At 36.0% G+C, this 21,179-nt stretch overlaps 1 protein-coding gene across 8 annotated transcripts in view; it reads right to left on the reverse strand.

Annotated features, from left to right (window-relative positions):
• Positions 1 to 21,179, reverse strand: part of DMD (dystrophin) — a 1,840,970-nt gene that overhangs the window by 712,979 nt on the left and 1,106,812 nt on the right. For all 8 annotated transcript variants that reach the window (XM_045507265.2, XM_045507267.2, XM_045507235.2 and 5 more), the window contains one exon: positions 18,277 to 18,452. In XM_045507265.2, coding sequence (XP_045363221.2) covers positions 18,277 to 18,452 — 176 coding nt within the window. The remainder of the gene's footprint in view (positions 1 to 18,276; positions 18,453 to 21,179) is intronic.

A 21,179-nucleotide genomic window follows, 5' to 3' on the forward strand; every position in this document is an offset into this window, starting at 1 on the left:
TTTGTCTACAGTTTGTGCCTTATAAAAATTAAGTGCAACTGAGAGACATAACATATCAAGGTTCCTCAGTCATTTATTTCTCAGTATTAAGGAAAACAGTAGCAACTTGTGGGTAGATGTGGAGAATGAGAAGGGAAATCATGAAGCTTAGGAGTGAGAGTTCCTGAAAGGAAAAGAAGTCGAAATCTAAGCCTTGCAAGTTATTAGTTAAGAGTGTGAACTTGGGCAAGGTATTTAACCTTGTATGGACCTACGTTTCTTCATCTTAAAATGGGGAAAATAAACACTTCATAATATTATATGGACTAGATTTGCTCTCAGAAATCCCAGTTTTAGGCTATTGCTTCACTAATGGTATTCAACAAATGGTAGAGAAAATAAAAAGTTTTTTGTTTTTTAAAGGAAGACTCCGGATACTGAACTGCTATTTCTATCTCACGATTTTGCCTAAGCCAACATAATTATATACATAGACATATTTACAGTGTATGAGTACACAAGGGGAGTATTTGAAACTGAGCATTTGATGAGCCAGTTGACAGCTCTATTTCTTTCTTCTGACAAACTTCCTTGACAAATTTTGTTGAGGAAACACAATTAGAGTCAAAATGCCACTCTATAAGTAAATGTGCCACCAGATGGGACTGCTTCTAGGTGAAGTAGATGTATGATTACAATGCAGCCAACACTTATTGAAGGTCTACTAGTGTCCAATGATATGGTGGTGAATGTAGGCAATAATCCTTGCCCTTGTGGAGCTTACATTCCAGACAAGAAACAAGGTAAAGAAGTGAAATACTGATTGTGCCATAGGGGTAAGAGCTACAGAGCGAAAAACTGAAGCAGGAAGAGGGAATATTGAGTGGAGCTGGAAGGTGACTGCCATTTTATAAAGGGTGATCAGAGAAGGCTTCCTTGAGAAGGGGTATTTGAGTAAAACCATCGTGGTAGAGACTAGCTAGCTGCTCTTCAGAAAACTTGCCTCTCCTCTTTTAACCATAAAGCTAGCTGTCATTTCCCACCCTCTCTTGTCAGTAGGTGTGGCTACATAAGTCAACTGTAGTCCATGAAATGCGAGCACTGATTCCAAGCTTGGCTCATCACCTCACCCCCACACAGCTGATATTCCTTGGCCTCCTTCTTTCTAATGTAGAAGAGCATAGTGATTTTGAAAGCCACATGTTAAAAATGTCAGAACCACAAAAATCAATGTAGCCTGGGTCCCCAATACACAGTTTGGAGAGGAGCTGCTTGCTGATCACAGGCAACTTTTTGAATTTTGCATGAGTGAGAAGTTTCTATTGTGTTAAGACACTAAAATGTGGGGCTTCTTTTTTTAACAGTGGTTTGAATTAAGTTAGGTAATAAAGGACGTAAGGGAGCAATCCATGTAAATATTGGGGGGAGGAATACTCTAAACAAAGGAAACAAGTACAAAGATCTTGAGGCAGGAGTGTGGTTAGAATGTTCCAGAAACAACAAAGAAATGGAAAAAATGTTCAGAATGGAAAGAAAGAAAGAAGGAGAGAGTAGTAGGGAGAAAAAAAAAAGGTTAAAAAGCCGAATCTTAAGAGGTTCTATGCAGAATCCCGAAGCTTTCATAACTCATATTCTCTATCAAACTCAGTTTTTAAGATTTAAAAAAATTCTAGAATAATCTTTTTGGGGAATCTCAGATTGAACTCTTCTCAAACCCTACTTAGTAGGCTCAATTAGCTAACTGAATCCCAGAACTCCCTCCATACTTTTGTTGTGTGCTGTCTACACAGATGCTGAAATAGATTTCTGAAAACATTGTGCATGCTTTGGATCATCATCTATCAGAGGCCGAGTGCCATACTTTATCAGTAAAGCCTGTAACAAAGCCACTACCACCTGGTGGAAGATGTAATGAAGAGTGAATGACCTCAGTTTTTCTACTTTCAATCATGGCTAGATTTTTCCCTTCCCAGAGGTTCAAAACACCATCACCTTCACTCCCTAGCTAGCTCTTCTGTCAGCTTCCATGGATGGCTGTGCTAGCTCCCAGTCTCTCAAGCTAGAAATCTGACAGGCATCCTTGATTCTTCTGTCTCCCTCACACTCAGGGTGTATCAGTGAACATGTCCTCCTAATTCCACTTGAGATCTCTCTCTTGAATTTGCCCACTTCTATCCATCCTCCCTGCCACTGCTCTCACCCTCTCTAACTGGATTGCTGAAGCAGTTTCCTAATTGGTTTTTGCCTCCCACCTTGATGTCTTCTTATTGATTCTCAACACTTTAGAATGAATAATCTTTCTAAAATATGTCTCTGATCATGCCCTTAACACCTTCAAACACTCCCTGGTGCCAACGGGATAAAATCCAACTTCTTTAATATGGATCAAAAACCTCTTTAGGATCTCATCTCTACTTACTTCTCTTTCTTCCTCTTTCTTTGCATTCCATGGTCCAGTGAACAAGTCACCCTTCCTCGCAATCCAGGATCATATCCATGTTAGGACTTAGCACACTCTTTCTGTCTGTCTGGGATATCCTTCCCCATATCTTGATCTAGATAGCTTCTGGTTACTTTTTCAGTCTCAGTTTAGCTATCCCTTCCTCTACAAACCTTTCCTCAATTAATTAGCAATCCCTTCCTAATCAAGTCTAAGTTACGGGTCCTGTTATATAGTCCCATAGCACCTCATAATTTTTCTATCATAGGGTTTATTGTAATTTCCTGTGTCTGTGCATATTATGCAAGTACCATAAGGACAGGCATTCTGCCTACTGTGATCATGCTCTATTCTCAGTACCTACTATATAGTGTTTGTTCAATTCTTAAATTCATGACCTCAGAATGATACCATCTCAGTTATGCATCTGAGAGTGATACCATTATTCATATTATTCTTGGGAGACTTTCCATGAAAAACAGAATGTGTTATGGGAGGGAAGTTCTATGTAAAATTAACTAAATCAAGCTGGGGAAAGCTACATACTAGAGACTTACAAACTATGGACCATGAGCCAAATCTTGGCCATCACCGGTTTTTGAAAATAAAGTTTTATTGGCACACAGCCACGTCCATTCATTTACACATTGTCTATGACTGCATTCATACTATGCCAGCAGAATTAAGTAGTTGCAACAGAGACTGAATGGTTCACAAAGCCAAAAGCACTTATTTGGCATTTCACTAAAGTTTGCCGACATCTGCTGTATACTAAATCCCTTTATTAGACACATACTAGGGAATTAAAGGTATGAGAATTCTGACATAAGACTAATCTGTATCAACCTTTTAACTTAGTTGTATGTGTGACCATGAAAATGTGTATGACCATTAAAACCCCTTTAAACTCTGAAACAATTATGAACAGTTCACATAGTTTTTATTTCACAGGATACAACATGAGAATAGCTAATAGGAAAGCTAGACATTGCTCCTAATTATAAATATTTATTCTGTTTAAAATTTAAAGTTACCCAGTATGAGAAGCTATGTTTATTTCACTTATAATCAAACATGGAAAATACTTATTAAAAAAAAAAAAAAGACCCAGGCCTTTGCCTCCTCCTCTTCTTCTTTGCTTTTATGTTATTCAAGTTTATTTCCTTATTTTTCTCTTTCTTCCTGACCTAACTTTATCACTTCTTTTATAATTTCACATTCTTTTGTTACTCAGTCTTTTTCTGTGGGTTATATGGTGACTTTTATTACTGTGACTATATTTTAAATTCCACCAGGTATTCATAATTTCTACCCCCAGCAAAATGTCATCTATTGTCCAGCACTATGTACACTTACAGTGGAATATAAATACATTATACAGACAAGGAAAACCAAAGTTCCTTTGAGAGACAGAAAGGACGTATTTTGCTCACCACTTTCATCCTCGACAAGAATGGGTATTTCCATTTGATTTATTTAAAATCTGCACACAACTCCAGGTAAGTTTTTCAGAAATGCAGATCATCATCATACTTTAAAAAATATAGCCATAGGAGGTACAAGAATAGTTATACTCCTTCAAACAGCAGTTCTTGAAGTGTTGTCTTAGCACCCCTGGGGATCCTTGAGATACTTTCAGGGGGTCTGTGAGGTCAAAACTATTTTCATATTGATACTGAGATTTTTGCCATTTTCTCTCTCATCCTTTTATGAGTTTTCTAGAGGCTATGTCATAGGTGACATGGTAACAAATTGAATGCAGAAGCAGATATAAAAATCAGCTCTCTTCTCTTAAACTAAATATTAAAGAGATTTTTAAGAATGTAAAAAAATGTCATTCTCACAATGTTTTTTGTTGTGGAAAATTGTGATTTTTCATAAAACGTTTATTATTTACATTAACATAGAGTGGGATTATTACAATTGTAATTGAGTTAATAAATACTTTAGACACTTCTCAGTTTTAATGTCAAATCTGGTAACCCACATAAAGAAAAGTTTGGAGAGGGGTCTTGAATAATTTCAAAGAGTATCAAAGGGTCCCAAGACCAAAAAGTTTGACAACTAATGCTGTAGAAGAATTGCATAACCAAAGCTTAAGGACCACATAGGATAAGTGATGAAATTATTTTCTGGAGAAAAGATTTATCTCCTGTCACTGAGGATAAATAATGACAGCTTATCATGCATATCAATAAATCATCATCATAAATAAAGACCCCACACAGGTAAATAACACAATATGAAATAAAAAATTAAAATAATCTATTAGGTATGAAGAACTTTACCATCAAACATTGTGGTCAGAGTCTACAAATTTACCAATGAATTTATAAGAGACAGAGTAAGGTGAAGAATGTAGGCCAAGCACCATGAGGGCCAACTTTGAGAATTAATGAACTCCCTAAATATCTACTGTGACTCTGTGTGACATGCTGGGCTTAGTGGGGCACCTTCAAAGGATATGTATGTATATATACTGCTCACATTGAGATAATAATATACTCAGACGATTTGGCCTGTCATTAATTTAACGTCTTTTTATCAAGAAATCTTTGAGTGTCTACAATGCAGTGAACAATATTTGTTCTACACCATGAGGTGGTTACAAAATACTGAAAGGCAGACATGTACATACATGTGTTTTTGTTTTTTGTTTTTACTGTGATAAGCACTGAAATGTATCTATGACTAGGTCAAAAATTTATTATGTGTCTACTGAGTGCTGGCAATGTACTAGGTGGTGGATATTCAGTGGTCAACAACACAGACCCATTTCTTACCCATATGGAACTCATAGCATGATGGGCAAAACAGACGTTAAACCAATAATCATACTAAAGTATATTAATGCGAAACATGACACGTTTGAAGAAAAATTAAAATTATGAGAGTATTCTTTTCTTTATGAATTTTCAACTAAGAAGTTTCATTGATGTGCTGCACCTAAAGGCAAAGGTGCATTAAATTCTCCTTCCCGCAAGGAAACAGTGTCAGTGGTCAAAGTTATTCCACCTTTGGGTAACATGTCTTATTTTTGACTAAGATGTATTTCCTCGGTTTGTATGCATTTTTAAAGTATTTTATAAACATTATTGACTTTATTATATGTGATGAGTACAAAAGCAGAGAGAAATTGGTCAGACTACTGGGAAAACAGAAAAGAAACAGTTATCACAATCAGCATCATCCCCCTTCTCCTCTTGTTCCCTTTATTTTGCAGATCAACTTTGCCTCTTTAGTTATGTATTTGCCCTTTCCTCAGTCTTCTCTAGTCTTCTTTATTATGCAAATTCCACATCATTTGATACTACCAGATATTATCATCCTTAGATATTGGAGGAAGCAGAAATATGAGGAGAGACAGGCTTGAGTCTTTCTGAAGTGGCTGACAGAGAGTTAGTAAAGGTAGTGGGGAACATTTGTGGTTAATTTGTCTTGTCCCTGTCATCCTTATTAGCTGTTTTGTTCACATAGGTAAACATGATCATAGTAGAAAAGGCACAGACTTGGGGTCCGCATCAATGACTTTTAGTTCTTGAGCCTTCTATAACTTTGATTATTAGCCTTATCTTTTTGAACTGTAATTATAATTTATAGAATGGATATAGGAATACTGCCATCCTCTGCTTACCATCTCAGAATCAGGAGAGAGGGTGGGCATGAAAGATCTTTACAACTGAGTTGCTGGGAAAATTACAGAGGGAAACATTTGTAAAACTCTTGATAAAAATCATTCATAGGGAAAGCACACAAAACTAAGAGTCATTAATATTAACTCCTGTAACTTCCCAGTTTCTAGCTTAGGCAAGTGAATAGATATTGATGCCACTCACAGTACATTCTGTTGAGGAACAGAACATATTTAGTGTTGTATATTGATTTTGAGGCCTCAGGAGGACTGATACATATCCAATGGCTTTATCTACACGAGTTCATTGATAGCCTCAGCAAAGATGGTATCAGAGCAGTGGTGTGGACCAAGAGTGAAAAAAGAAAAGAGGTCAGATAAAAGAGAACATGTGGGTTTAAGTATTAGTGACTAGGAAGAGGAGGATTCAACTGGAAATAATAACTAGGAAGAAGTAAGAGCCCTTTCTCAATTTTGGCTGCCCAGAATCTAAATACTCTGCATATGTGGGGGTATTTCCTAATATCAGAGAGGAATCTGAAGGAAGAAGTTCAGTTTTTGAACCTGGAATGAGTGACAGAAAATTGCAAGGAATCACCTAGCACGCTTTCCTGTAGTGGTGGCATTCTCCCCCAAAGCCTGTAGTAGTGGAGTGGTCTGTGGCAGCATGCAGACACAGGGTGTGATTTGGCTGATAATTCCTAGAGCTGGGCCTCTCCTAGGTTTCTCTCCATTTTTGAGCTGACATTTTTTAGCCTTCTGTTTGGGAATGGGAGCAGGTCTTTATCCTTCTCATAAAGTCAATTTCTGCTTACATTAAGCAGAACTGAATTCTTATTCATGGCTAAGAACCCTGACAAGTACAGTGGAGCACATTATGAAAGGAGTGCTTGTAATTTATTTTTTAATCTGGGAGCTAAAAACATTTACTTGGTCAGGGCTAGGAAGCCAGGAGAGAAAGAGTGAGGATACACTTATGCTTGTGTGCATTCGAGGGAAAGAGAATAATTAATTGGGGCAAGGTTCCTGTGAAATAAGAGATAAGGCCTTTGCTGAAAATGAGAAGGAGGGAGTTATACATTCGCCATTATAATAACGAGAGAAAAATTATTAGATTTGCAGCTCACAGATGTATGGTATTTTCCATTTTAGAAAGGGTTTTTTTTTTTTAAAAAACATATTTATCAGTAGATAAAAAGAGAAAAATATTTTAATTCAAATTAACCTATGTGGAAAAAAACTGTGATAACTTTAGATATATATTAGTGGCCGAACTACAACAGTTCAGAATTAGTAAAAGAGAAGAGATTTGATAAAGGGAACTTGAGAATAGACTAGCACACGTATCTAAGGCATCCTTTAATTATATTAAACCCAAAAAAGAAATCATTAAAGTGATCAACACATTTTTATCTCTAGACTGGGTTTTCCTTTGTACACAAAGATGGTCTACTGACCTGTGGATAATTGTGTTCCTTTTTTAATAGTACAATGGTTTGTAATTCTAACTTAAAAAGCACTTTGGAAATGACTGTTTGTAATGTGAATTATGTCTCACAGGACAGGCTTTGAAGGTAGTCAATTCAAGTTTCCCCAGCAGCAAGGAAAATGAAAAGAATGCAAAATGCCTTTTGGCCTGTTGTAAGAAAATGGTGGGGTCCAGGTGTAGCTGCTGCTGAGTTAGATGTACAACACTAGACAGGTTTTAGACAGCAATAACCTTAAAGGGAGAGTCCAGGTACAGGACTCCAAGCGGGGAGTCTTACTGGAGCACACTTTGCTTTGTGCTTATTTCTCATGTTGCAGGCTCTCTAGCTATCTCTGTATTGACTGTATGCATTTCACTGAACACCATATCCATGCTTTAAATATGCTTATAGACACCTTCTCTTTCACCAGGATTCCCCAAACATAATAGGGTACATTTCTGTTTTGCAATTAGTAAGATAAGAACTTTACTTAAGCTTATTTTTCTGTATGTTGCGATCAATATGTTTTCCTGGTCTACACCCAACATTCTGTTGACCAGTCCTTCTGATTTGTGATAGTTAAGGGTGGTAGTCTGTGACCCACGGAGATCACATTATTACTTCAGTCTGCCACAGGAGCTTCCTGACACCTGAACCCTTTCTCCACAGCAGAGCTCCTTGGTTAATATGTACTCTGGGAACTCTGTTTTGTTTACCAGCTAGTGAGTAAATGACGTGAGAAAGCTGACTGGGTGATTGCTACCATGGCTCCACCGAGAAGAAAAACGTTCAATGTCTTCAGCCTGGCACATCCAACATGTTTTCTGACTACCTTGTTACAGTTGTTTCACATGCTCCTCAAACCTATCTTACGCCAAGTTGAACTCTCTATGTCTGATTTGCTTCCTTTATTCCATCTGGGTGTGTTCCCTTGTATTTTTTAAAACAGCTAACAGCACTCCATTCAGCCAGTTTTCCAAGCCAGCAACTTGGGGAAGGGGTCATCCTAAAATCCTCCCTTCATCCTCCTATCCTCTCATCTAATCCATTACCAGGTTATCTCACTTTTACTGATCATTTTGAATCTGTCCCATCTTTACAAATTTCATTTTGCTCAGACAGCGTCCCTAATCTGAAATACTACAAAACTACTTAACTGAGTCACCCCGCTGCCTGTCTCACTTTCTTCATTTTACCCTGAGCTGGACTATAAGAGGGGCCTATATGGTTCCAAATCTCATCTATTGAAAAACCTTCCAATGCTCTTCTATTCCACCCCAGAAAGAAGTTTTCCGAAGTACAAAATCCTCCATGACCTGGCCCATCCTGACTGCTCTATTTATCACGACACCACCCTTTGTCCTTTAGAAGAGAAATCCTCTTACTAAACTTGATTGGGATGACAGGATAGGTAGTTCTGGAGGAAATACTGTTAAATTGGAAAGATTGTATAAAGTCATTTGTACATATTTAAACATTTTATTTCTACTTAGGACATATAAATGATCATTAACTTACCACTCATTTGGTATGGGGTACAAGACTTTTCCTGAAGTAACGAACTGACTGAAGTTTACACATTCTTTCCTGTAAAAACCACTCCTATATTGCATAATCTATGCCTTTTAGTTTTTATTTCTTTACAGGAAGAGTAAGATTTAGAGACATAAAGAACCTAGATGCAAAACCCTTCCAGATTTTTGTGGTTTCTATCCTCTACCCCCAATTTTAAATAGTTGCTTCATCAACATCTAATCGAACAGCATTTTTTTCTAATCATCTTGATGAAGCACTCCAAAACATTCAACTTAGTTTTCGCAGAAACCGCAGTTTTCTTTCTCTTTGCATCCCTATTTTATTAGTTTATATAATATTTAATTAAATAAGAAAGTTATAATAACAAGAATTACTTGTATAAATGGGTTGGGAAGAAAACATGGATGACTCTTACAAATCATGCTTTCAAATGGTTGGAGGCAAGGTGCATGGTTCCAGGAAGTCTATTTGAAAAACTTTCAAAAAAATATTTAAGTTACTAATATCCAGCATTCAGTTTGGAATAGGAATCTGACTGCTGCTTTTACACATAGAATGAAGAGCTTAGAAAAGCTAGATGAGTAAATTAAAGGGGGTTTAAAAGAGCTTCTCTGTACTGAACTGCATGTAGTCCTTCAAGGAATCTACCCTTTTTGGTTTCACTGATTTTGCTTATGTCACTTTCCTTCTCTGCTGTGTCCATTGATTATTTATTAGACTGCTGCCATCCTGCAAGGCCCATGCCAGACACCACCCTCCCTACTCTAATCCTACTTCCCCAGCACCGTGAAAGTTGATGGAAGTCCATGCATAGTGTGCATTCACTTGTGTATCTGCAGAGAGTGAATATTGTCTGTACCAGCAAATGCAACAACATGTTTAGATCCAGCTAGTCAGTTTCACTAGAACTTGCCAAGTTTCAAAGAATAAAATGTGACATAAAAAGATTAATTATGAAGCTAATTTTTCATAGTCTTTTGATGAAGAATTATGAATGTCCTTGAAAGCTTTTCAAGAGTCATCAGAGAACAGATGGGAAGAGACCAGCTTTTCCATAGACACCTGTGGATAATAATGTCTGTATGATCCTCTCTGATCAATCTAAAAATAATTCTTTGGTGATATGGATTGCATCTAAAATATCTTGTGGTTATAGGTTGGATGAGGATAAAATACTCAATTTGAAGGCTAATTCCTACTTAAATCATGTAGAATTTACTAGTTGCAACACAGTAAGACTGAGACAAACAAATGTACAAAATGTTTGAGTCAAAGAGCTGCTTTTTGGTGTAAATAGCTACAGAAATTGAAGTCATTTTTCTCTTATGAGTATTACATTCCAGAGAACACCTTAAGTTAGAGTTATTAATTGAACTCCTTTCATTTTTAAGATTAAAATTGATCGAGTCCAATTTTCAGAACTAAAAACGTTTCCATGGAAATGTAATGTTATAAAAACATTTTTTAAAATGGTTCTGGCTCTGTAAGATCTGTTTTAACAATTTCAAGTGTAAAGATTTAAAAGCCTAATTTGAATGTAAATAAAAATTGTCACAATTTAAAGTGAAAAAAAATTTTTTTGGTCATCTACAACTTACTAGATTTTCTGCTAAATATCATTGGGTTAGAGAGATGAGAATACAATATTGCTTCCTTGCCTTCATGAAACTTTGAATCTTGCTGGGCAAATAAAATATATGTAGGTATGATATATAACAGATATGTAAAACATTACATTAACATTGTGAAAAAACAAGAACTTAAGATAACAAAAAGTACTTCTTCTTGAGAAGGGCAGGTAAGATTCTTTTGAGGAAGTAGCACTTAAGTTTGGTTCTGGAGGATGCGTAGGATTTTGTGCAAAAAACAAGGATAAAGGAAATTTAATGCAAAAAATAAATGGTTTTTGCAAAAGCTGAAGGACACAATACTTCAGGTCATTTTATGCTTGAGATACAAGCTGAAATAGTAGAAATGATGGATAACATGGTTGCAAAGACAGGTCAGAAGAGATTCTGTGCCTATTCACTGGCTACTAAGTGTGGCCAGCTAACGGGATGGGCTTAGTAAGAGAGAGGTTGGTAGGCAGAAACTGGAAGTATATCCTAGAGAATACTAAAGGTGAAAGCTAAGATAAGTAATGCAAAATTGGATCTAGATTAACGATGCTAGGGTCAGACTATTTGAGTTTATATCCTGATTCAAATACTTGCTAGTTATGTGATCTTGAGAAAATAACTTCAGCAGTCTGTACTCTAGTTGCCCTTCCACAGAAATGGAAAGAAGAACAGAGTTGTTATGAAGAATATATGAGCTACGTAAAGCAGCTGGAAAGATGTCTGGCAATATTAAGTGTTGTCAACACCACCATCACCATTATCGTTGCTTAAGGGTCTATATAAAGTATTATGAAGTCAAATGTCTACGGGAAAGCAATTAATATAAATGACTGAGATGGGACAAGTGTGGTAAACTGAAGAGAAAGCTTGCTGGCCGAAACCAGTGCTTCTCAAACTTTAAGGTGCACATGAATCACTTGTGAATCTTGTTAAAATGCTGACTATGATTTATTAGATTCTGCATTTCTTAGCAACTCCCAGGTGATATCCGTGCTCTGGTCCAGAGACCACACTCTGAACAGCAAGAGTCTGAAACATCTGTTACTTAGTTGGAGCTGATGATGCCTTGAGAGAACGTGGGAATGAGTGTCTGAGTAGCCAGATCTAAGTTTTCAAAGGGAGACAGAAATTCTTACTTCTTTTTAATATGAAGCCTCTCAATTTTTAAATGTTGGTAGTTATTTAATAACAGTGTCTATATGAAAACACCATGCCTACGCTTTCCAAGCTGGATGCAGCTTGTGGACACTGGTCTGCAAACTCTGGGCTGATGAAGAAAGTCAGAGTCAAAACCAGTGATAAGAAACTAGGGAAGTTCAAGTATAGAACAAGCAGGGTGAGTGCGAATATGTGAGAAGGCTATTAGCACTGGTTTACATGGATATGATTGGTACATACAACGTCAAGAGACTTGTGAATTATAATAAAATTTGGGGTTTTCATTTTGTAGAAATTAAGTGATGTATGAAGGCTATTTTGTTACGGGAGTCTGAATTAGTGAGAAGCCAAAATTAAAGAAGACTTAAGAGAAAACTGTTGTCTTATAAAGAGTGCATAGAGTAATATGAATTGCTAATAGAGATTTTCAAGAAGAGGTCCTACTAGGCCAACTTTAATGAATTAGATAAGGCTCATTTCTAATTAGCAGCATCCATTTGCATGCAAACAATGAGCTAAGGTCTTTAAAAAACAATTTCTTCCCTTAAGTACATTCAGGAATGCCTCCCATTAGCTTATTTACACCATTAATTTGCCTGGCAAACTAGCATAGATTATACACAGGTAAATTGTGGTTCAAAAATTCAGAAGTAAAGGCAGTGAAATGAGTAAGAAGTTACTGATTTTACTTCAAGTCTTACACAATAAGGGCTTTTTAGTATGCTTAGCCTTACTTTGAATGTTGACATATTCTGACAGAGATTTTTGCACCCTTGCAAAAATACCATGAAATCATTTTTTCTCCTAGTACTGCTTGCCAGAAAAGTGCTAGTATTCCTTTGAAAAGGTGTTACTGCCCAGATCTCATTTTCTATATAACATTCTTCAGTGAAAGAAATCAGAGACCCTTGGAGGATGATTGATTCCAAACCTGGGGCAGGGAAAGTACAAGGTAAGCCCTGGGATATTTAAGCAGGAAGCTTCAACGAGCTCCCACTAGTTAAACTGGGTAAAAGTGAGCATCAACAAGAATGGTAACTAACTCATTTTAACATATTGAACAAATACAAATCCATAAGTCCATACTGACATCAAAGGGACAGAAAGGAAAACGTTTTCTTTTTTAATAGAAGAAATCAGCTTTTAGGATCATGTCAGAATTAGGAAAATCATAATTTTGCATCCACAGTTTAACAGTTCAGTTAGAAAGGATCATCAGTGGATATTAAGGCCATTAGATGACTTACAAATTTGTAATAAAAATATATTACTTTATATTCAAGATTTGATGGTTGCCACCTTAACCTAGTGATCAAACAGCAGCATTTAGAGTGGGAACACCTCACATTATGTATCTCCTGATGTGATACAAAATACATAGCATCGTATATGAAGTATTCTTGCCAAAAACATTTGAATTGTATCTTTTCAAGCCTTATCTACACCCACCTTCCAGTTTATAAGAAATACAGAGAACAGAAGGCAAATTATACAATGAAGGACAAAAATCAGACAAGTCTAGAAAGGTGAAATTTTGTTGAGGATATTGTACTGGACTCTTTCAAATGTCAATATAAGTAAAAAGAAAAAGAAGGTAAGAAGTGCTTTAAAATAAAAGAGACTAAAGAACTGAAGGCGATCAGAATATGCCACCCCCAAATATATCACTTTGGCTTAAGGATGAGTTTGAGCTGAAGGCAACTGAGGAACAGCACATGTAGGAAAAGCTCTCTTCCTTCCCTGTTTCTGCCTAAATGCATAACAATTTCCCTTTGTGAAGGTTACTTGCACTCCCCTTTCCCGTACCAGGAATAGGAGATGACTTCTATCACCCGAGATGGCATTGACTTGAATCTGCACAAAGAAACCTTACTGAAATATCCCTTACCTTCCATTAGTTTTCCCATATATTTACCTTCTCTCAGTCTATCATCCCTAGAAGCCCAAACAACTCTTCCTTTGTCTTCTCACATCTCTACCATTTATCATTCTTTGTTAAAATGGTATATAAGCTCTTAGACCCAGCACTTCTTTGGGGGTTTTCCCTTTTCTATGCAGCTCCTTTTCTATGAAGCCCAAGTATTAAATTTGATGTTACTATTCTATGTGCCACAAAAAAATATTAACATCAAATTAAATGTATATGCCTTTTCTATTAATGTGTCCTTTATCAGTTTGACCTGCAGGCTCCAGATACTAAACCTGAGAGTAGAGAAGAACTTTTTTTCCTACCTGAGAGAACCAAATGCAATGCATAAAACAGGATGAAATACTGGTACAAAAAAAACCTCAAAAAAGATATAAAAGACATGTTTGAACCATTGGATAAATGTGGATATGGACAGGATATTAAACAATAATATGGTATTATTTTAATTTTCTTGGGCATGATAAACAAGCATAGTTATATTTGGCATGTCATTATTCTAAGGAGATGCATACTGAAGTGTTTTGTGGTGAAGTATGAGTGTTTATAATTTACATGATACTGTAAAAACAAAAAAAGATTTGTGTGTGTGTATTATTTCCTATATTAGAGAAAAGTAGATACAGGGGAGGTAGGGAAAAGGCAAAGAAAAACTATATAGTAAAATGTTAACTGCTGAATCTAGAAATTTAGGAAGAGGAAAAGAAGGTATTATGACTGTTCATTAAGCTATTTTTTTCAACTTCTCAATATGCTTGAAATTTTTCACTAAAAAATGTGGAGAAGAAAAATTTCAAGCAATATTTTCAATCAGGTAACACTGAAGTTAAAACTGTTATTCCTCAATATGTCAGTACAATTGCCTTATCTGTGAAATGAGGGAAGTAATATCACATGTGTCTTAAGAAAAGAGGAGAGAGAAATATCTTTAGATCATTTTTTATTGCTATGGGCTATAACACAGAGATGCCTCAATTTAGGAATTCCATTTCCCATCGCCGTGCTTCTCTCTTTCATTCAACCTTTTATCAAATGATGTTATTCTAAGTAAAATACACTTTATTATGTTGTCGGCGATCCATTGCTTGAAGGCCTGCCGACCTACATTCCCTTGACTGGAGCATCTCCTGGAATATTCTGGCGTACAGTAACGTTTGAGAATGGTGACTATACCATCATAAGGAGTAAAACTATAGCAAACGACAAGGAGGTCCAGGCAGATAAACGAACAGCTGGCTAGAAATAGTGTTTTTTTGTTTTTGTTTATTTTTTTCTTTTAATATGCTATGGACTCTTTTGGCAATCTGGTAAAGCCTGTGACTCCTTCTCAGAATAATGTTTTTAAAGTCAGGATATAAAATACATAGGACCCCAAAGGAAGTCAATTGTACTGAAATGCAGTTAGAAAATAGAAACACAAATCTGTGACACAGTAATACATGCTTGTTCATTGTTAACACATTAATAAGACCTTGCAGTAGATCTCATAACTACTGCAGTTTTGAAGTAGTGATAAGCATGAAACAAAACTGAGATACCTGTAACAACTCTCCTGAGATAAGAAAATATCTATGACTTCACAGATCCTCCTAGCGTTACACTGGTTTGTTGTCTATATTCAAAACGGAAGAGGACGCTCAATTTCAGTTAGAGGTTAGTGAAAACAAAGAGGTATTTTCCCCCATTCAAGCTCATGGCACCCTTTGAATTCTATCAGCGGACCAAGGCCTAAGAGTCTTCATTTGCTTTGTTTTAATCTATGACTTCCCTTTATGGCCAATAGATTTTCATTTGCATCTTCTTCATTTAGCAAAGCCCATTTTGGTGGCTAAGTCATCATTAAACTCACTACTATCATGCTTAAACCTACAGATGTTATCTGGTTCCTCTGCCACACAATTGAGGCAATAGCAAATCTTCTATATTAAACTGCACAGCTAAGTGACTATATTTTATACTTCATTTACTTCCGACATAGACTAACCTTAATGGACATTCATTGCTATGTGAAAATTTCTGACAATCTTCTCGTATTTCTGATATCTTACATTTTCAAAGAGAAATGTCCAAAATTTATGGAACTATAAGGCTCCAAATAGTTTCTACAGACTTTAATTACTTAAATCATATATTTTCTTTCGTGTACATAGACTAATATTAAATATTTCCAACAGCTGCATTTAAAGCCCTGTGCAAACTAAGAATACTGTTGTCAACTTGAATAGTCATATTACTTTTCACCTGTGCAATAAATAACTTCTATTTCCTTCTAACTTCTGCTTGGATTGCACTGAAAACATGTCACTGATTAGTAACAGTTTCATGATTACAGCCCTCCCACAATTGTTGGGTTAACATATTCTTTATAAAATATTATTTTACTTATTTTTACTTTATTTGCTACTGGGTGCTTGGAAATAGCTTTGACTGTATTTGTAGAAATGGCACTTATATTTTATTACTTTTTTACATTTCATAAAATTTAAATGATAGAAAAATCCTGAGGAAGTATGTCACAAAAGTGATCTCAGTGGAAATTTAAATATGCTAACATTTATTTTTAAAATGTAGCATGAAGTAGACAAGTTTAAAAGATGAGTTAAAAAAAAACCTCAAAGAACTGATCTTGACTTTTTAAAGAACAAAAGTGCAATATTTAATGTAGGTCAAAATGTTTAAATGGGAGAAGTGTTTCTAACGAGTTACAGCCAAATCCCTGGCTGTAATTAACCTACAGTTTGTGTAATATTTCACAACAGAGTCAGCATATACCACTTTCATATAAGCTTAGAAAGATCTAAAATTTTAGAGCTTATGTGATGAAATAGGCATATTGCCCTAAATTCATTTTTAAGTTCTAATTTGCACTTAGAAGTCAATAACATACAACAAGAATTTAAAAATCCAGGTAAGAAGTTATAGAAAATATTAAAATGCTTTACTCAAATATATGAGTAATTTATTTTAAAACTCAGAAAAAATGCTTTATATATAATAATGAAAAATAATCCTCCAATCAATTTAATCTACTTTATTAATTCAACATATTTTTGTATAATGCTATTCAATTTTCCTTAATATTCTCACTTCTTAACATCTTATTTTAGAGTAGACTGAGTCTAGTTCAGAAATGACATTATACAGGTTTAAACCTGTTCATAGTGTAAACATATGTGTTGTTTAAATAATGGGATAGCTGTGTGTTTAACAGAAGGATTTCAGTTTGGGGAGAAAAAGTGTATGAGTTTCCCAAGGAAGCAATTTAATTACAAAGTTTGGGTCTTTATTTTATATTATCTATGTATGAACTACAACATTGTCTAAACCAAGATTTAAAACAAGAATGTTTTTAGATGATGCTATTATTTTTTAAATTCAGCAAGATGTGTGTGTGTGTGTGTGTGTGTGTGTGTGTGTGTGTGTAGGTCAACTAATGCATCCATTTTGTACAGTAGTATGAATTATATCTACTCTCTGAACAATGCAACATGAGCAAAGGCGTCCAGAAGAGGTGGGCGAAGACAATGGACCTAATTCGAAAACCTTTCTAATACCTCCTCACCAAAGACACTCATCAATGAGTTGTTCTAGCTTTCTGAATATTAAAATTCACCTATTATGTAAATGATAGGTAGGAAGCAAGAGCTTGGCAATAAAACTGAGTTTTCATTGTTTGTAACAATGGTCTCATTTGGTAAATAAAGGCCAAGTCCTCCCTTATGAAACAGGAAATACTAGCAACAACTGGAAGCACAGTAGAAAATCTCGTTTATAAAAATACCTATGCTTTCCAAGCACAGCAGCATACGCGTGGCTTTCTGTACTTTCAATGCATTCCAAGGGAACGTTAAATGATGACTAAATTCAACAATAACCTTTCTGAGGTTTTCCTTTCCCCTCTAGAGTTAAACATTTTCAGCCCAAGTCCCTCTTCAAGAATGTACTAACAAAATACGACAACAAATATATGTATGTGTATGCATGACTAGGACATTGTGCTGTACACCAGAAACTGACACATTGTAACTGACTGCATGTCAATAAAAAAAAAATGTACTAACAAATGTCCGGAACTAAAAGGTAAATAAGACTATCATGGTTTTAAGCGTCACAAGTCACGTTTGTAGCTGTTAAAAAATCTAGCCAAAGAACAGCCTTTCCTACAAAATTGTCATTTGTGATTTCTCTTCCCATCTTCTTTAAAAAATAATTGAGACTCAGCTTGTTGAAGATGGAATATATTGAAGACATTCATATTTAAACAATCCTGTGTAATTTTTAAAATGAACTTGAAAATTTAAAACAGTAGAAAAGCACTGCCTATTTAACTGGCAACAGCTACATATTTTAGTATTTGAGAAAAAAAAGTTAATTATTGCTATTGATTAACTTCTGATGAGCTCCTTAACGTTAGTGTTTTTCACCCCAGTTATAATCTTTCACAGTATCTTTTTTTTAAGGGCAGCTAAAATAACTCTGTTAAAATTTTAGAATTCCTATTTTATCTGTCACCCTACCTCCTTTTTCTTTCTGCCAGCTGTTTGCAGACCTCCTGCCACCGCAGATTCAGGCTTCCCAATTTTTCTTGCAGAATACTGGCATCTGTTTTTGAGGACTGCTGAATTATTTCTTCCCCAGTTGCATTCAATACTCTGACAACAGTTTGCCGCTGCCCGATGCCATCCTGGAGTTCCTGTGAGATACCAAAAAGGCAAAACAAAAATGAAGCCCCATGTCCTTTTGTTTGAGAAAAGATTAAACAATGTGCTATCACATGCAGTTCTACTGGAAGAGAAAGAAATAAAAAACATCCATGTGAAAGTTTCTCTATGAAACTGACATGCCTATATCCAAAGGATACAAGACAGAAAGACACCTTTTTATGTGTAAGTAAAAAAGCACCCTCTCAGTTCAGCTCCAGTTTTTGTATTTGTAAAGCTTGTCAGCTACAGGATGTTATAATGTCCTACAAATCAATTAGTTGGAAACCTTCTCAAGAGCAAATTCGATTTCTTGTCCCCACAAGGATGTTCCATGTTTAATAGTCTATGAAGTGTTGTAAAATTTAAACGTGAAGAAAGTATTTAGATTTCTTTGGGACTGTTGATATGAGAGGTGAAAAAGAACATAGTTTAGCCAGTGTATTTTTGAAAAACCTCTAGAGATGTTTTTTAAAAATTCATTACTATGTTAGAAGCAAATAGATTCCAAATTCTGTTTCCATTTATGTAATTTGTATTATAAAACCACATTAAACTGACAATTAATTGCTTTCAGGGGCAGCCCATCAAGAAATCCCTAAGGTACAGTGATAAATTTAAAAATAATCTATAGCCACCAGAACATTTTTATGAGTCATTGATGGTGTCAAGCTTAAATATCTTCTACTTTTTACCCTGGATGAAACTTTAAGGGTAGAGTGTCAGAAAAATAGTTCTATTCAAAAAGACTGTTACAACCAAATAGGCATAAAAACAAAAATGCTTTTTACTGTTAAATACAAATGGTACTCTACACTTTATTACAAAAGATAATCTAGAATTTGTGAAGCAATTAAAATAACACACTACTAAATCTGAAGTTTAGAAAATGAAATAATATAAGAACTTGAGATATCTATCATATTTAAATCTAAAAGACTCACAAATCCGTATGTATGGATGGGATAAAGTCAGTGCACAGAACACTTTCCTGATACGTGTGATTCTAGTCATCTGATACTCTTATCTTCCCCTGCCCCAATGCCAAGTACATAGCAAACTCCAGGACACACTTTCCAAATAAATGAAAGAGAGCATTTCTTCTGAGACTGGTCGAAGCTCCCTTAGACTCTCACTCCACATAAATTTCTTGGGTTTTTGTTTGTTTGTTTGTTTGTTTGTTTGTTTGTTTATTTACTACTTTCATGTATTATTTTGAATACTGAATGTTTGGTAGTATAACCTCAGCAGTTCAAAGACTCAACACATCAGCAAAAAGGTAACAGACCATTATTCTAGGGACACAGTACCTCACAGTGAATCTATGCAGTTACTGAGCTATTCATAAGCTTTCCTGACCATACTCTCTTAAATATGCATGAAATGTGCCCTAATAAAGATGTGACACTTCCTTGCAATTAGCTGACTTTGTTCCATTAGTTACATCTCCCTCTTTAGCACCCGTTCAGATTGGTGTTGCATGAGACAGTCATTGCTTAGTAACAGGTACACCCATTCATAACAAATTGTGTCTATATTCCCATTATACCATAAATTCCTTGAGGTCAGAGACTGTATCCTATCCCCAGCCATGCCCCTAATGCTTACTGCAACTTCTGGTGCATGAGAGGTTTCAAGTATCTGGTGAGTGAATACATGAATCTATGAATGCAAGAAGTGGGGAGGAGAGGAAGGAGGGGGGAGATCCCATCACTGCTATGGTATTATTAGTATTAATGCTTATCACTGGACCTCCTAGAGATTTAAAGAGGTACAGTTTTCTAGGTTTTAGGCATGTATAATCCAGCTGAGAAGATCAGACGTATTTGTGAAGGATAGTTCATTATACTATATACAGTAGGATACAGAAAGCAGGGTGCTCCCTAAGTTACAGATTCAAAGAGGGATTATCTCAGTGAAAGGATGAAGAGGAGAGCTCTCTGGGGGAATTTGGAATTTAAAGAATGAGTAGGTCTTAGGGACATGGAGGGTTGGGGGGTGAGGGAATGGCAGAAGGCAAGATCTATAGTGAGCAAATGTAATCTGATCAGGAATATACATTTGGGCTCTATGTCACTGTAAGACAGTGGGAGTTTAGGGAGAGGTGTGACTCTGTGTATATTGGGCCTGGGCAGAGAGGACTACACTTTGTATTAAGGAGTTTGCCATTCCTTGGAGGGCAACAGAAAATGACTTAAGTTCAGGAGTGTCAGAGCTAGAGCTGTGTTCCCAGGTAATTCTGAGGTAGAGTTTAGGCTAATGTTAAGGCAGGGACACAGGTAGAACAGCTAGGGATCGAGTCTGGGAGATAGGTATTGGGGTTAAAACTAGAGTTTTGATAATGTGACAGAAAAGAACGACTAGAGGTAACATGAACTGTTAAGGCAGAATCAACAGGCTTTGGGAACTAGCAGGACCACACAATCAAGAATGACTACTGAAATGGGGAAATCTTGGCCTGAAACACAGAAGTCAGGGAAGCAGTTGGAGGAGAAAGATGATGACTCAAATTCGTACCCCAGATGGTGTCCAATACCCACAACTGTTAGAAATACTTTCTAAAAATTCACGGAACACCTATTAGATGTGTGCTATAGTAGTGCATCTCTAACGTGCACAAGAATCTTCTGGAAATCTCGTCAAACTGCTGATCATGATTCAGTGGGTCTGTAGAGGACCAGAATTTCTCTACCTCCAACAGGCTTCAGGGGGACGCTGAT

This window comes from Camelus bactrianus, chromosome X (genome assembly GCF_048773025.1).
Source record: "Camelus bactrianus isolate YW-2024 breed Bactrian camel chromosome X, ASM4877302v1, whole genome shotgun sequence".
NCBI classification, from domain to species: domain Eukaryota; kingdom Metazoa; phylum Chordata; class Mammalia; order Artiodactyla; family Camelidae; genus Camelus; species Camelus bactrianus.